At 50.4% G+C, this 17,644-nt stretch overlaps 1 protein-coding gene and 1 long non-coding RNA gene across 11 annotated transcripts in view; one reads left to right on the top strand and one right to left on the bottom strand.

The window, feature by feature from the left end:
- ADAR (adenosine deaminase RNA specific) overlaps positions 1-17,644 on the top strand; it is a 38,789-nt gene that overhangs the window by 10,006 nt on the left and 11,139 nt on the right. For 6 of the 10 annotated variants that reach the window (XM_072829584.1, XM_072829583.1, XM_072829582.1 and 3 more), the window contains 5 exons: positions 10,847-12,264; positions 13,769-13,952; positions 14,378-14,526; positions 15,063-15,207; positions 15,310-15,500. In XM_072829584.1, coding sequence (XP_072685685.1) covers positions 11,555-12,264; positions 13,769-13,952; positions 14,378-14,526; positions 15,063-15,207; positions 15,310-15,500 — 1,379 coding nt within the window. In that variant the 5' untranslated portion in view covers positions 10,847-11,554. Of the gene's footprint in view, positions 1-5,634; positions 5,845-10,846; positions 12,265-13,768; positions 13,953-14,377; positions 14,527-15,062; positions 15,208-15,309; positions 15,501-17,644 lie in introns of those variants that run through there. The other 4 variants (XM_072829580.1, XM_072829577.1, XM_072829581.1 and 1 more) reach the window with 2 other exon arrangements.
- On the bottom strand, positions 1,515-6,379 carry LOC140635272 (uncharacterized). The gene is made up of 3 exons (XR_012032630.1): positions 6,225-6,379; positions 5,369-5,515; positions 1,515-2,161 (listed from the first exon to the last, which is right to left on the bottom strand). It is a non-coding gene; the product is annotated as an uncharacterized lncRNA (long non-coding RNA).

Here is a 17,644-nt window from a genome sequence, read left to right as displayed (position 1 = left end):
GGCCCTCCTTATCTTATTTCTCATTTTAGTCGGAATGCTTAACCCATTTTATTTTTTCTTTTAAGATTTTATTTATTTATTTGGCATAGAGAGAACACAAGCAGGGGGAACAGCAGAGAAACAGAGAGAAGCAGACTCTCCACTGAGCAGGGAGCCTGACATGGGCTCATAGGATCATGACCTGAGCTGAAGGCAGACACTTAACCAACTAAGCTACCCACTCGCCCCTTTACCAATTTTATTTTATTTTATTTTATTTTATTTTATTTTATTTTATTTTATTTTATTTTATTTTATTATTTTTAAATTATTTATTTATTTATTTATGATAGGCACACAGTTGAGAGAGAGAGGGGCAGAGACACAGACAGAGGGAGAAGCAGGCTCCATGCACCGGGAGCCTGACGTGGGATTCGATCCCGGATCTCCAGGATCGCGCCCTGGGCCAAAGGCAGGCGCTAAACCACTGCGCCACCCAGGGATCCCATCCAATTTTAAATATGATATTGGCTATTGGTTTATTGTATTTTTTCAAATGAAACAAAAGATGCTAATTGTGCTGCACAGTAATGAGAAAAGTATACTGTTTGGTTGAACTACAAATTGGAGATCATGGCTATGCAAGTCGTCTCTGACAGCTGGTCTGTTTCAGTTTTTTCCTTTGACAGCCCCAGGCATACAAGTCCCTGGCTGCAGAGCCAGGTCTGTGCTCATTTTGCACTTGGAGCTCCCTGGCTTGCCTCAACCATCAAGGATGGTGTAGTAATTTCCTGGAGCTGTAGTACAAGTTACCACAAATTTATGGCTCAAAACAACAGAAAACTGTTCTCACAGTTCTGGAGGCCAGAAATCAAATTAAATCACTGTGCTGAAATCACAGTGTCACAGGGCCGTGCCGCCTACAGAGGCTCTAGATGAGAATCCCCTTCTGGTGGCTGGTGGCTGCCTGCATTGCTTGCCTTGTGGCTGTAGCACTCCTGTCCTCAAGGTCAGCCTCTTCAAATCTCTCTCCACATCCCTTCTCTTGTGAGTTTGTCAATGCTGAAGGCCAGGCTGGCAAAGCCTTATTTATGTCTTCTGGGAATGACCCTGTAGACACCTGCAAAGGGCTCTAGTGCAGTGTCCAGAAAGTCAGTCCACTGAGCGTCTACAAGAACCTCTCAAGCTTGGCCCCTTTGGTTCCCAGTCTCCTCCTCAGTCTTCAGCTCTACAGCAACAGGAGGCGGGCAGAGTACATTTCTTCTAAGACTATTATGAAGATGGAATTAAAAACTGCTCAGCTAAGACTAGAGAGCTTAAAGAAAAAAGTGAAGTCAGCATATTGCTTATTTAGTAAATTGGTCATTCAGGGAATTGACCATTCGGCAAAGGACTGCTCAGCAATTGGCTGTTGGTAACTAGGCTTCTTCCCCATGAAACAATGCAGAACTGAGGGGCATCGTGGGTCTGCCTAAGCACAAGCCTGCACCTGTCTCCTCTGCCTCATACAGGCAGTGAGATGGGGATATCACCTTTGCTGGGAGCTGGGACTGAGCCCGTCCACTTATAGGCTGGCTGCTAAGGAAGAAGAGAAGTCAAAAGTGAATGGGAGCCCCCCCCCTTCTGTCATGGACCCTGACTTAGAAGAGCCCAGATGGGGGCCAGTAGCTGAAACTCTCTGTGTCAGCCAGAGCCAGACTGGAAGTCAGTCACATGGCATGTGCCAGGCCAGTCTGGCATGGGAGAGACAGATTGAGAGTGTTAGGAACTGATGCATAAAGTCACAAGAAGGTTATCTTGTGGAGTTTTAGAAGACTAAATATACATGAATGGTTTAAACTTCCATGTGAAATATTTAGCACAGGCCTGGTAGCCTTTATTCTTATACGGTTTTGACATTATTACTAATGTTGTATCTTTCCTGTATGAGAACACCTGCTATCACAATGCCTGGTGCCTGTAGATAGTTGATAAATACCACTTTTCTTTCATTTACCCAACTTTGATTGGGTACAGGCAGTTCCTGGTAGTGGAAGTGCTATTAGAGACGTCCGTGTCTTCTGGGGTACTTGAGACATCTCTTACCTTGTTGCAACTTCAAAAGCCAGTCTAGTCATTAACATCAGATGTCAGCATAAATACAGTTGCGGAGCACTGCTCAGCTGTTGGACAAGTCACCGATCTACAAGCAGAAAGTCTTACAGGTTATCAAAGCAAGTGGGTTATTTTGAATAAACACTAGCACATCCATGCATAAATGTGCATAAAGCCCAAGTGTGTAACTCAGTGAACTATGGGAAATCAGCTAATATTCGTAGCTCTGTGAATTACTTACTATGGATTTCCTAGGACTTAAGAACAGGAGTTTATTTATGTGCATGTCCTGTTGGGAAATAAATGATGCGGTAGTAGTTAAAAGTAACTTAGTAATTTATTACTTTTTTAAATAACATGTTTAAAACATGTATGTTTTAACATGTATGTATGCTAAGTAGCATACATTCACAGGCAGTACATTTGTGTTGCAGCATGGCTATATGAGCAAATATTGAAGGAGTTCTCAGATGTCTGCCATACAAAAGGGACATAGATGGTTCAGTTAGATGTAGCCTATATGTGCATAAAGTCTGGCTATAGGAAATGACGGAGTGAAAGGACTGTTGGAAATATGCCTCCCTGCACACAGTCAGGTTATACATAATAAGCCAAATTAATCATTTCAAAGCCAGACTAACATTTATAGTTCAAAAACAAAGACAGCAGAGATTGGAGACTAAAGCCAGCCCAGCAGACCAACCAATAACACCTCCTTCCCCATCGCTGAGGAAGTACAACCCACAGAGGCACACAGGGAGCCAGCAGCCAGATGGGGAAGCCAGACTTTCAGATGCTGAGGGAGGGGCCTTTTTACGCATACCTTATTTTCCATGGTAACTCATTTAGGTGGTTGCTAGAAAGTAGCCCTAGGTGGTATGTGCAGAGGAAGACTTGCATTTGGGGTACTTCCCAAGCAGACACTCATGGGCCCCAGAGGAAGCACCTGGGTGTTCATGGTGCTTTTTTCCCAGAGGAAGCATGGGAAAGGTAGGCGCCTATGAATTACCGTTACAGGATTGAGGGCAGGTTTTTGGCTTGTTTGTATTTTGGTTAATTTTTTTAAAGTGCTTCATCCAACTTGTCTAGTCCGAACAATAGGGTAGCACAAAGATTGACATCACTGCCTCACAACTGTGTGGGAGCCAAAGCAGTCACTGAGGGGTGATGGATACTCATGAGGTAAACTGTCTGCAGGTGCTGGAGCTGCTGGGGGTGAAGGACAGTGCATGCTCAGCCTCTCGGGGAGCACATCTTCCCTTCTTCCGCACCGCAGCCTGTGGCAGGTTAAAAAAGATGGAGATGGCAGTGGGGCAGCTTTCCCTGCACAGTAGTTGTGATGGAGGCTTTTCTAGACCATTATTGTGGAAGGATCAAAGGCTGTGGGATTGCTTAGCCCAAAGCAGGAAAACAGAGGTAAGACCTACCACATTTTACTTATGTGGAAAATAGAACATAGGGAGACAGGCTGGAAACACACTAGGGAGACTCTATTGTTGTTTTTAACCTTTTCCAGTTGTGAAATATAGCACATCCATGCATAAATGTGCATAAAGCCCAAGTGTGTAACTCAATGAACTATGGGAAAGCAGCCAGTATTCATAGCCACCACCCATGTCAAGAACTAGAATATCACCAGCACCCAGGATATTCCTTCCTCCCTGGAGGTAATCCCATCCTGGCTTTTGTGCGGTGCCTACTACAGGTTTGCCCCATTTGGGACTTCATGTGGGTAGAACCAGTGTGTACATGATTTCTTTTGCTCACTGTCACGTTTTCATAATTACCCACTTTACTGCTTGGGGTTACAGTTCTTTCACATTTGCTGCTATATAATACTCTGTCATCAGCATGTGCCACCATTCAGCCATTTAACTTTTCATGGACATTTGGGATGTTTCCAGGCTGGGAGCTGTTACAAGTAAGGTAACTCTGAACTCTGTGTACATGTATCCAGGTCTGGAAGTGGAACTGCTGAACTGTAGGGAGTGAATCTTCATACCTTCCTACACTGTGGGAAACTGGTTTCCCATAGTGATAAGGGGCTGCTCTGCACCCTGGCCCCTGCCTGGCCTGGTCCAATCCGACGGTGGAGGTGCCTCTCTAGGGGACAGGCAGTCACTCTCTGTGACCTTTCTTGTATTTCCCTGACACAGTGAGATTGTACCGCTTTGTCGTTTTGCCCGTCTTTTCAGTTTCTTCTTAGGAAATTCCTTTCTTTCTACCCAGTAGTCTGTTAGTTACCTAACCAGCCCTCTAAAGGTCACTGTGTGTGTGTGGGGGGGGGGGGGTGTGAGGATGTAGAACACCCATTCCCTGCTTGGAGGAGAAGTCGCTCAAGGCAGATACATAACCATAGCATTGTGATCCTTGCTGAGGGCCATTCTTCACCACCAGGCTGTTTAGCAGAGAAGGCATATCCTCAGTGCCAAACACTTCACAGGGCACACACTAGGTGCTTTGGCAAGTTCTGTTAAATGAGGCATTTTCAGAGGATGGCAGAAGTGCTCTAGTAGGGTAAGTGCTGAGTCATGGGGAAGCACAAAACAAGGAACTACAGACTGCACCCATTCCTCAACCCAGAGTAGGTGAGGCTTTCCTAGGAGGTAATAGCTTCATCAAGCAGATCTTGAAAGACTGTTTCATCAGAAGGAGTATAAGACATACATTCTAGGCCAAGGAATAAATGTGCAAAGGCACAGAATGGAGAAAGCACAGCACACAGGAAATGTGAAATTGGGATGATGAATACTTGGAAGGTGGATGCTCAGAGTGGACCAGCTGGACCTGATGCTGGGAAGGGCTGCCTTGTGAATCTCACAGACAGTGGGGACGAAGTGGAAGTCAAACACAGAGAATCAGTTCCTCACTGGGGAGGGATGGGGACTATCTATCACCAAAATTGATGGCTTGGACAAAATAGAGGAAATATATAAGCCTATCATGAAATCACTTTGGTAAGTCATGGCCAGGGTGATGCAGAATAAGGCCTGGATTTATCAGCAGCACGTCTTAAGCCTCAGTTTTTACATCTGTAATTCGGGAATCATGCCTCTCTGGCAGAGCTGTGACCAGGAAGGAGGTAGTGCCTGGAGAGTACTTAACCCTTGCCTGAGGAGAAAGGAACATGTGCTGGGCCTGTTTCATGATGTAGACCCTAAAATATGCCCATGCTGTTGTTGGTTTAAGTTCGTTTATAACATGCTGGGAATGTGAACAAATGGTCCAGAGTGGGAACTAGTCATCTGAGAGAGCTACCCCCACCCCGTCATCACCACACTAGTGCTGGACTCACAGGCAGAGGCCAGAGCCTCAGGCTGTTTCTGCAGAGCCGGGGCACAGCAAGGCTTTGTTTCCTTCTGCTCTGTGCCTTGTATTCCTGCGTGGGGCAATGCATGCATTTAGCTGCTTTCCTATAGAAAGGTTATCTTGTCCCAACGTCCTGCAAGAAAAGGATTAGATTGGAATAGGTGTGAAAGCAGATGGCTCCTGCTGGCTCGGTTCAAGCCCCTCCTCCCTGCTAAACTTTCCAAAGGGGAAGTCCTTCAGAAGAAACGAAAGTGAAATTGAACCTGGGCCATTTCGCCTCCCCACCAGGCCGCCTGCCCAGGCTGTTTACTACGCTGCTGACCCCCAGTGGGGCACTTGGCGTCTGCTCAGCAGGCGGGTGGCCAGCCCACCTGGGGAGGGCCGCCTGGGTGGGGTGGCGGGGAGGGAGGTCGCCAGCTCTGCCCCGGGACATGCATCCAGGAAGCCATGGACCCCAGAAAGGTAAGCCAACCAGGCCGCCTCAATGCAGACCTTGCTGGCCTGCGCGTCTCGGACCTGAGTGTGCTGTGTGTGCCTGTGTGCGTGGGCTTGTGTGTGTATATGCTTGTGTGTGCGCGTGCTTGTGTGAGCATGCGCCATGTTCTAGGAATTTGCCTCCTGCCTGTTAATCCCTCGGAGCTGAGCAGTACGGGGAAGGACGCTTTAGGGGAGGTTGCGCAGGGGTCAGAGGAGCAGAGCCCCGGCCTAGGCAGCCCTCTCCCTTTCTGCAAGGGCCCAGTGTTAGCGCCTCTTGGGCAACACGCTTCATTCTTACCCACCCCCTCTCTGCACCCTTTCCACTTCCTTTAGGCTTCTGGGAAAAGAAAAATAGCCCTTCTTACCTATAGGAGAAAGTTTGTACAGAGCAGCTGTATTCATTATTCTAAAACCTGGAAAAGCCTACTTGCCCTTCAACAGATGATTGGATTAGCAGAGTGGGTAGCACGATGGTATACTGCTAGGCCAGAAAGGAAGAGGAAGCTGCTGGTCCCACAACTAGAACTTCACATTCCCTCTGCGCCGCAGAAGAGGCCAGGCTCAAAGACAATAAGCTTACAGGTCCTTTTACACGACACTGTAGGAAGAACAAAGCTAGAGGCATAGAAACAGGAGGCAGCTGGGGGAAGGACTGATGGCATAGTGCATGAGAACCTTCTGGGGAGATGGAAACTGATGAAGTTTTGGAATATAGGCGAGGCCCAAAGCGGACGATCAGGAAAGAATTCTTGAGACGTCTTTGGTGCAAAATGGTGGTTTTATTAAAGCCCTGGGACGGGACCCGTGGGCAGGAAGAGCTGCTGCCCCAGGGTTATGAGGGGTGGCTGATTATATACCTGGGAGTTGGAGGGGTTTGGCGATAGCGTACTCTCTGAGGAATTTTGGGAGCAAGGTTTCCAGGACCTTGAGGGGGCTAGCTGTGGTTGGGGAAAGGTTATTACCGTCTGATAAACTCTGAGTCATGAGACCCTTCAGATGGATATCGGTGGGCCATGTGCTTGGGGGATGACTGCCAACATGTATCTTGGGAGGTAGAGATAAAGGAAATTTCTAAAGGAATTTTTATATGTTAAAGTAGACTTACAGGCTTCTGGGGGTCGGGCTAAGATTGCCTTTTGCCCTCAGCAAAGTATGAACATCGAGGCAGTGGAGTCCGTAGAGGAATGTCCCTTTGCCTGTTTCAAAGACTTGTCAATATGCTGTCTCAGGCTCATGCCTTGTCCTCAGCTAGCCCTATGTTCCCCCATCAGAAACGTCCTGTACTTTGATGGTGGCGGCAGTTACAGGGCTGTATATGCTTGGACTCCATACAGTCAAAACTCAGAGTAATACACTAAAAAGATAAACTTTATTATGTAAATTATACTTCCATTTTTAGATGCTATATCCCTTCCTTGAGAGGATTAGGGACACCTGACCGGAAGGAAAAGCATTTCTTCACACATACCCATATATGACCCTGTGGAGCCTGTGTGGTAAAAGTGGAGGCTCAGCTCTTGATCCTAAATGTGTGAGATTAGATAAAAGTGAAATGGGTAGGGCCGTGAATGTGAAGTGACTGGGAGATGTTGAGGGATTCAGGAAGGATCCCCATGGGCTCACTCTCCCATTCAGTGGCTTTTCACATGGCTGTTCTCAAGCCATGCTTTGGCTTGGCTTTCAGGAGACCTAAGGGGTAGAAAGCACTCACCCTGTAAATTCCTTAAAATAACTGTTGTAAACAAATACACATACACTCTTCTTCCTTCTGTCTCGTGTTCACTGTGGTGTGCTCACACATGCACATAAGATGGGGCTTTTCCTTTTGGTTCCAAAATGAGCTTATAGCCTACCTGTTCTTTTTCAACTTGCTTCTTTGTTGTTATTTAATTTAACATTGTATCATTCCTAAATTTTCTCCAGGTGAATATGAAACACATTGTTTAGAAAAAAAAAATACTGTTCCATAACATAAATGTGTCATAAGACGATTCGGCTCCTCTTCTATAGTTGGACATTCAAATATTTTGCAGGTTTTAGCCAAATAGCAGCAGTTTAAATTGACATTTAGCAAGAAGCTGACTTTAACCACTTTGCAAAACAATTGTTTTACCAGAGTCACTCCAACAGCTAGTGGGAAAATCCCAAAAGTCCCTGTGATGATGCTGTTAGATGGAAGAGTTGCACCTCTGGGGCATCTTGTTTCCCCAGTCTAGTACCTCAGATGTTGGGTCAAGATCATGCTAGAGGTGCAGAGATAACAGACATGTCCTCACGCCCCTGGGAGCTCACTGTGAGGTAGACTGCCCCCACCCCCATCCCCAACTCATCCCTGATGGAGACTTTCAGGAGTGGAGGCTCGAGTATAATTTCTGCAGCACTTGATATTGGTAATCACCTTGCAGGTACACCACAATCTATATGTGCTGTTAAAAGAAAAAAGCAGGGATCCCTCGGTGGCGCAGCGGTTTAGCGCCTGCCTTTGGCCTAGGGCGCGATCCTGGAGACCCGGGATCGAATCCCACATCGGGCTCCCGGTGCATGGAGCCTGCTTCTCCCTCTGCCTGTGTCTCTGCCTCTCTCTCTCTGTGACTACCATAAATAAATAAAAATTAAAAAAAAAAAAAAGCAGTAGTAAAGTACAGATAAAAGGTAAAGTAAGTGGTATAATAGGAGTTGAGAGGGAGGGGTTCAAGGAGAGGAAACTCCCATGGGCTGCAAGTCAGAAAAGTCTCCAGAAGGAGTAGCAGTGACGGAGATCTCTAAGGGAAGGGTCAGAGCTGCCCCGGGGCAGCAGATACATGGTTGGGCACGCTGGGTTGGAGCAGAGGGGTGCAGAGATGAAGGCTTTGTGCAGCCTTATGAGAAGTAATTAGGGGCTGGCGCTGGAAAAAGACACATTTATGAGAAACTACGGGGTGGGGGCAAACAAGATCATGCTTAGCAACTACATAGTGGACGTGGATGGCAAGGGAGGAAGGCCAGGGGCAGAGCTGGCTCCGGTTTCACGTAACAACCACGAGGGGAATCCTGCCATCAGCAGTTGTAATAGAAGGGCTAGGTTGAGGGGAAAGGTTAGTTTGGTTCAGATTATGTGTGTTTGAGGTCATGAGGGGTATCTACGTGGACAGATTGGGCGTTTAGAAATTTGAGTTTTAGCTTTACAAGGTGGTGGCTGGAGGGAGGAGATTTGAACACTGGAAGGCTGATAACCCGGGGAAGGAGGAAGGAGCCTTAGACAAAATCTTGGGGACCAATGATACAGAAGGGAAGAAAGGAACTTGGACAGACAGATAAGGGATGGGAGACCCGGGGGCCGTGTAGCAAGGCCATGGGAGAGGCGTCTGTAAGCACACTCTTCATCCACTATGAGCCCTTGTACGCTTGCCAAACTGAGCTGACCTCCGAGTGAGGACCAGGGCTTCCACACTGTCCGCATCCTCCCGCAGTGTGTGGGGACCCCAGAGTAAGCAGAGGGGACAGGGCCCTAGGGTAGGAGGGAGCTGGCCACAAGGATATGGAAGCCTTGGGAACAGCTGAGCCCCAGTCACAGTAGCCACTAGCACAGCAGTCCCTCCAGAGCACAGATGGAAGCTGTAGAAACACAGGAAAGTCACTGTCAGAAAAGAGCAGGACTCCCCAGACTGCAGCCCCCACACAGGGCTTTGTTTGACAAGTTGTGTGCCATGGCCTTGCCACTGCCCCTGGACATCTGTGTGGTCCTTTCCTGGAAAGAGCTCCAGGGTCTGAGGAGTGGAGGTGGCCCCAGCTAGAGGAGCAGGGAGATAGAATGAAGGGCAGACAGGCCACTAGTGTGGCCGAAGGAGGGAGGTAGGGGCCATGAAGGAACCCTGCAGTGAGGGCACCACCAACCTAACTGAGAGCCTAATTGACCGGGTGGGGGTGGTGGCTGAAGTTCTAGTAGGCAGGGCACAGCTGCCTGCTGGTCCCTAGAGCCTTCAGAAATTCCAACAGGGGAGGGGACAAGCCTGAGGAAACACTGTTGCTCCCTGTCACCCCTGCCCCCTGGGTCCCTTAAATGCCTCCTGCCACTACCCCTCACACACACACACAGCACCTGGGAAAGAGGACAAGAACTGGTCCATGTGGTAGCAGAAGAGGTCACAGGTGCTCAGTGTCCTGGGAGAGCTGTGACAGTGCCACAGCCTGTGCTCCAGAGAATGGGAGGCTGGGTGACATGAGGTGAAAGCTGTCCTTGAGAGGCAGTAAAGGGAGTGTGGGAGAGGGGACGGCCACAGCACATATCCCAGGAGGCCAGGGTGGTTTGGGTGACAGTGCCCAATGTCCCTTCTAAGCCTGGGTGCTGCACTGAAGCATGAGGACAGTGTGTGCTTTTTCCCTGAGGATACTGTAATCTGGGCCTCCTGGGGCGGGGGGTGACACGTGAAGCTGCAAGGTCCGGTTGTCCTTCCCCAGCTGGAAGGAGGCCCTGTGGTGGCCTCGGAGGACTGGGGATCTGGCCATCCCACCCATGCGCATCTTTCCATCGTCCCCGCCGTCCAGATGCTGGATTCAGGAGACCTGGGGCCCCATGGAGACTGCTTCCTCATCCCTTGACTCCCTTGGCATTTTGAGGTGGTTGTTCTGCTTTGTGTTTAAAACAAAATGGTACTTATTTGTTTTTATCTTAAAAGGTTAATTACTTTGCAGAGTGGACAGCTTCATTCTTAACCCCCTAAAATCCTGGGAAGGGGGAGAGAATGCTTGAGGGTAGCTTAAAAGGCCCTGCAGCGGTGGCAGCGCCCCGTGTGCTCCTGGCAGCTTTGCCTCCTGCCCCCCATTCTTCCCTGTGGTGGTCCCAGGCAATGCTGGGGGGGCCCAGGCCCCCCGTTGCTGGTTCCCATGGCCACCTCTGCCCTCACCTCTGTGCCCGCTGGGAGTCCAATGTGGTGCCCTTAGACAGAGAAGGAACAGGCACACCACTGTGGTCCAGATTCACTTTCTTTTCCATCTTCTCGTTCTGCAGGGGTGTCCCCTCAACAGATACCAACCCCATCCATTTCAAGGCTATGAACACAGCAAGCCCGGACTCCAATGGCCAGGCCCGAGATCTTATCCGAATAGTTTCCAGGTCCAGCAAATAGAGTTTCTCAAGGGGCTGCTCCCTGCAGCACCCCTAACTGGAAGACAGGCACCGTCACTGCCACCATTTGTCCCTGGACTTGGGCCGAGGTTTCCAGGACCACCTTCCAGAAGCAGGGAACTGGGGACCTCAGGTATCCCCAGGGGCGTGCCTCCCAGAAGTCGGGTGCTCCAGAGGGAGTCTCTGTGTCTTTCCCCACGCAGCAGGACTGTACCGTGGAGAGGTGTCGACTGGCTCTCCTCACATTTCCAGGAACTAGGCATCAGCCAGGGCGAGGAGGAGAGAGTCTTAGAGCTCTTGCGGGGGCTCGGAGAAGGGAAGGCTGCCACAGCCCATGATCTGGCTGCAAAGTTCAGAGTCCCGAAGAGGGAAATCAATCGAGTTTTATATTCTCTGGCAAAGAAGGGTCAGCTGCATCGGGAGGCAGGAACACCCCCTCTGTGGAGAATCGCCACGCAGGCTGGGAACCGGCACAGCCAAGTAGCCAGTGTATACGCTCGTCGACAGGAAGCTCCAGACTCAGAGCCCAGCTTGGAGACTGAAGACAGAAGCTTCAAGTCTGCCTCAGAAGCTCCTCCTGAGCCTTTTGACATGGCTGAGCTCAAGGAGAAAGTTTGCGACTACCTGTTTAACGTGTGCAGCTCCTCTGCCCTGAACTTGGCTAAAAATATTGGCCTCACCAGGGCCCGAGACGTAAATGCCGTGCTGATTGACCTGGAAAGGCAGGGCGATGTCTACAGGCAAGGGACAACGCCCCCCATATGGTATCTGACTGATAAGAAGCGAGAGCGGATACAAATGAAGAGAAATGCAGACCTCGGCCCCGAGACCATCCCAGCTGCTGTGCCTGAGACCAAAGGAGATGCTGTGGCCTCCCGTCACGTAGCCACGCCAGCCGCCTCGGACGGTGTGGCGGCCGTAGAAGTGCAGAATGGGCAGGAACCTGTCATAAAGCTGGAGAACAGGCAGGAGGCTGTGCCAGAGCCAGTAAAACCGAAGCCGCCTGCCCATGACAATGGCCCCTCAAAAACAGGGTATGTTGACTTTGAAAATGGCCAGTGGGCCACAGACGACATCCCAGATGACTTGAATAGTATCCACGCGGCACCAGGTGAGTTTCGAGCCATCATGGAGATGCCCTCCTTCTACAGCCACGGCTGGCCACGGTGCTCACCCTACAAGAAACTGACAGAGTGCCAGCTGAAGAACCCCATCAGCGGGCTGCTAGAGTATGCTCAGTTCGCTAGTCAGACCTGTGAGTTCAACCTGCTAGAGCAGAGCGGACCGCCCCATGAGCCTCGGTAAGAGACCGCCCAGGAGCCGTCCGGGGTCGGGGTCAGGTGCTCCTGCCCCTGACGCCAGAGCAGCCTCTCAACTCGGGGTGGCCCCCACCTCTTCGCTTTGCCTCTCTGCCTTTTGGCTAAACTGCCCCCCGTGGCCCTCCCTCCAGATCTGGAGCAGGAAACGTAGGCCTTGCACCAGCTGGAATGCTGGCTGAGCAGTAAGGAGGCTGACCCTTGGGCTGGGAGGCAGCTTATTGGACTAGCTTCCATGCCTCCAGGTGTCAGCCTGGAGGGAATGAAGCCTGGACCCCCTCCCACCCTCTTCCATGGACCTTTCTCTAATTGGAGTTACCCAGAGGACACAGGAGCTGGTGGGTCAGGGCAGGGCCCAGCCACCCACTGCTCAGCATCTGCCAGGAAAGGGTAGCATCACAAGTTGACGGGCCTATTAAAGGTGGCAATTCGAGTGCACCATGCTTTTCTCCTTTGAGCAGCCGGCTCACGCCTACACCCCTGCAGGCCTGCAAACAGATAGGGCTGCCAAAGGGCCTAGGGCAGGGCTGGGAGCACAGGATAGAGGCTGTACACCACCACCAGAGAGCAGGTCGGGGGGGTGGGGTGCAGTTCCATGAACCTTTACGTTAGCCACGGGCTGGTTTCCAAGGGCATGGCTTCCCGGCTGTGACCCCCGTTCCTTATGTCAACCGTCTTCATGACAGGGATGGCATTGCAGGAGACCTGTTCCAAGAAGGGTGTGTCTGTGTGGAGACCAGGCCAGGACTGACTCTTCTGGATAGAGGTTGGGTGGCACTTGTGCTTTTTTTTCCCTCCACACCTTCCCCACAACTGAGGGAGAGTAGTAGGTATTGTAGGTAACCTTTCTTTGGACTCCAGCTGTAAGAAACATTGGTGCCATATTCAGATCTTTCAGAAGACCCAGGAAATGAGAAATGTGACCTACTTTTTAAATGAGATCCCAGATTGAACAGAGAGCCAAACAAATTTGAAACCTTGAGCACAGGAAGTCCAAGCTAAGTCCAGAGGCCTAAACCGGAGGCTTCTTGGTAGATGCCATTCAGCTCAGGCTGCAGACACGGAGCTGTAGCGGGACTCAACTAGACAGTGAGAGTGCCGGGGCTGGGAGCAGGCGCCAAGGATGGGCAGGTGCCTGATGTCTGGGGCGTCTGGGGCATGAGGCTCAGGAACCCTCACTCCCTCTAGGAGCTGCCCTAGAGTTGGCTAGTCGACCACAGCTGCTTTAGAACCAAGACCGTAGTGGTGATTTTAGCTCATCATCTTCTGTACAGTTTCTGTCTTAACTCATTGCTAAGAGGTAGCAGGTCTCCCCTGCACTGTGTCTGCTCTCCAGAGCTCTGGGGAGAGAGTCCCTGGCTGCTTTGTTTCCGGAAGGCAGGGACTGAGCCCCTCTTTATCAGGGGAGGCTCCAGGGTGCAGGGCCCTGTGGAGAGGGCGGCAGGGATGGCTGGGCCTGTGCTCACACGTCTACTCACTTTCTGTCAAGATTTAAATTCCAAGTCATCATTGGTGGCCGAGAGTTCCCCCCAGCTGAAGCTGGCAGCAAGAAGGTAGCCAAGCAGGATGCAGCCCTCAAAGCCATGACAATCCTGCTTGAGGAAGCGAGAGCCAAGGACAGTGGAAGACCAGAAGAACCCTACGACTGCTCCATGGAGAAGGGATCTGAGAAGGTAGGCATCCTGCCCTCTGGGAGGCTGCTGTGCACTGCCCACATCCCCAGTGTAGTGATATGTCAACTGACTGCCACAGGTGGTCTGAACACAAGCAGCTGGCCCCCTCCCGCCTTGGCCCCATTTCAGCTGCACTCCCCCCTCACACCCAGCATTCCTGTTTGCCCACCTCCCAGCCCAACTGGAATTACAGGTTCCAGGCTTAGAAACAAACTTAACGATGACCCAATCCAAGTTCCATTGTTAACAGATAAGACATGAGACCCAAAACGTTCCAGTAGCTCACCCTTTCCTGCCCAGAAACCCCCTCAACCCCCTTCCCTTGGAAAGCTAGCCCTTGCGGGTACTCAGCCCTCACCATTCTCTACCAGGATGGCCTGGCCTGTGGTTTCTCAGCTCTTTCTCCTGTGTCTCGTTCTCTCCAGACTGCAGAGGCCCAGCCCAGCACCCCTTCAGCGACATCCTTCTTTTCTGGGAAGAACCCCGTCACTACCTTGCTTGAGTGTGTGCACAAGCTGGGGAGTTCCTGTGAATTCCGCCTCCTGTCCAGAGAAGGCCCTGCCCATGACCCCAAGTACATCTCTTGTGTCATGTATCTCCACTGAGGTTTTCTCAGACGAGAGATACATTCTTCTGCTTGCCTCCTGAGAGATGGCAGATTAACCCACTGAGCAGCCACACCTGTTTGCAGTATGGAAAGTGGGGAGCCGCAAGGCATGCTTGCTGCTGTGGAGCAGACAGTCTGGGATTAGGAACTCAGAGGGCGAAGCAGGGACCAAGCACTAGGGAGACTCTCAGCTTGGCAGTTATGGTGGCAAGTCTGAAAGGCAGCCTCGGCTCCGCACACCGACGTGTTCACGAGGAGGGCTCCCCGGAGGAGGCACAGCCAGCTTGATGCTCACATGTTACATTGGGGTCAGCCAGGCTGAGAGGCCGGGGGCAGAGGAGGGTGGAGGGTGCTGACTTGTCGAGGCAGAGGGGCTGTGTGGCCAAGGCCCAGGGGCGATGGGTGTGAAGCCGTGCCAGGTGGTAGAGGATGGCCCAGTGGGGGTGAGGTGGGTCTTTCCTGTCAGCACCTCTTTAACCCTGGCCCTTCTGCTGTCTTGCCAGGTTCCAGTACTGTGTCGCCATGGGAGCCCACACTTTCCCCACCGTGAGTGCCCCCAGCAAGAAGGTGGCCAAGCAGATGGCCGCAGAGGAAGCCATGAAGGCTCTGCATGGAGAGGCAACCAGCTCGGCCACTTCTGAAACCCAGGTGGGCCGCTGGAGCGACCGCGCAGCTCAGGCCCGCCCGCGCGTCCCTCTTCATGTCCGAGAGTGCTCATGGCTCCTCTCTGTGTGACCAATTCTCCTTCAGCCCGGGGGCACGAACACAGAGTCGTTTGATAACCTGGAGTCTGGGATGCCCAACAAGGTCAGGAGGATTGGTGAGCTGGTCAGATACCTGAACACCAACCCCGTGGGTGGCCTGTTAGAGTACGCCCGCTCCCACGGCTTTGCAGCTGAGTTCAAGTTGGTCGACCAGTCCGGCCCTCCACATGAGCCCAAGTGAGTGTCCAGGCCCCAACACGGCCACATGCACCCCGGGGAGGGGGCGAGGAAGGGCAGTGGGACCACGGTGCCGGGAGGGTGGGCCCCAGAGGACCCGCAGTGGCCGTCCAGAGAGTAGTCACTCTTGCAGCAAGTATGCTCCTTTTTAATGTTTCTAGCTAATTTTAGTTTTTAAAGGAATATGTATATGCATAGAAAATCGTTGAGGCTGGTTGAAATCGTCTGCAGAGAAAGTGCCCTTTCTATCTCAGTGCTGGTTCCTCCCTAGACTCATCCTGGTAACAGTTTCTTGAGTACTTCTAGAAGTTTCCATGCATATATTGGTACATTTTCTTTTCGTTTTGCTTTTTAAACAAAAATAAGCATCAGTCCTCTCTCCATCCAATACCCGGCCCCCTTACTTACCACTGAGACTTAAGGTCATCATGTATCTCAGATACACACACCTATCAGACTTCTTTTATAGCTACATATTTCTGTATTTTTCCTGAATTTTTTTTTTTTTAAACCTACGCTCTACACCCAAAGTGGGCTCATTGTGAGTCCAAGATCAAGAGTCACACGTCCCGTGGACTGATCTGGCCAGGCACCGCCTACAGCCACATGTTTTGTTGAATAGATACTTTTACAGCTTTAAAGTTGTTTTATCAAGCAAGAGGTCTTTCCTAAAACAGACGCCCACGTATCCACCACCTAGTTTAAGAAAGAGAACATTGCTATTGGTGTCGAAGGCTTTTCATTACGGATTTAAGCAGCATCCAGCACCATGTGGGTTGGACAATGTCTTGCTCCTAGAAGCACTCTCCATGTCTGAGTCTGCTTGCATGTGCAGGCATGTCCAAGGCAGACATTTTCAGGAGAGGGATTTCTGGGCAATAGGGCACGTATAGTTTTTTTAAGGGTTTTGTTTGCTCTCCCCTCCTAGGCATCCCAACACAACAAAATGTGATAACTTCACATGTCTGTGCATCCTTCCAGAGCATCTTCATACAAACGCCAGCCAAGCTGGCACATTTCCCCTTTTGTTACAGGGAAGCACATATGTGCATTCATACCTGCCTTGCTTTTTTGTATCTAACAGAATAATCTCAGGATGTTTTCCATAGCATCTTCTGTTCCTTGTATGAAATTGCTCCTGAAGTGTCCCAGGGCACAGGCATATGCTGCCACTAGCCCCAGTGACCAATATGTGGATCCTTTCCACGCTTCGCTATTACAGACAGTGCTGCTGTGAATAACATCTTCAGATGCAGCTAAACTTTGGTAAACATTGCCGAATTTTCCTCTAATGAGATTATACCAGTTTATGCTTCCATCAGCAGTAAAGAATGGCCCGTCCCCTTGGCCATGATCACTATGGAACCACAGGTCTCCCCCGCAGTCAACAAAGAGAGCATTCCTTTGAAATTGCTGTCCAACCAGCGCTGAACGCTATTTTCACTTCTTGCCTTTTTCCATAAAAGCAAAAACCATCTTCAGATTTCTTTTCGTTGTGGTGGAAACAAGTACTTCTGTAGGTCTTTAGTAAAAGGGGAGTGGCGTAACACAGACTTTTGGAGACGGGATTTCTGAATCAAAATTTTTATTTTGCCGTTGTAAAATGTGAGAGGTGGTGTCTCAGTGCCATGCAAAGATTAGTCTGTATGGGTTGGACAATGGTAAAAAAGTGCGTCTGAAGTCAAAAGCCAGCAACTTACTTCATGGTGAACCAGAGCTGTTCCCAGTAGCCAGGGGACACGTGGATACCCATGTCCTTGTTACTTCTCAGTGCGCTGGCACCACCATCTGATGCCATCTGTTAAGACAGAGGACGTGGGGATGGGAAGCTTCCGTCATTTGCAAATGCTGTGATCGAGTACCTGAACTGTATGTGAGAAGCGGGAAGAAATATCAGAGCCAGAGGGGAAGTCAGGAAAGCAGGGAATTGTGAAATAACTATAAACTTCGGAACTTCTCCACAGGCAGCAGTAGTCAGCAATTTGAAGATAAAGTAGAAGAAAGCCTATTTGCAATAGCAACTAAGCAGATATAAGACCTTGGCACATTCTGAGCAAGAAACATGCAGGCTCTGATGCTCTGTGATCAGATAGGAGAGCACAGCTGTCCCCAGGTTAGTCTTTGCCTTTCACATGATCCCAGTA

Source organism: Canis lupus, chromosome 6 (assembly GCF_048164855.1).
Source record: "Canis lupus baileyi chromosome 6, mCanLup2.hap1, whole genome shotgun sequence".
Lineage (NCBI taxonomy): Eukaryota > Metazoa > Chordata > Mammalia > Carnivora > Canidae > Canis > Canis lupus.
This window is presented reverse-complemented; position numbering and strand designations above follow the sequence as displayed.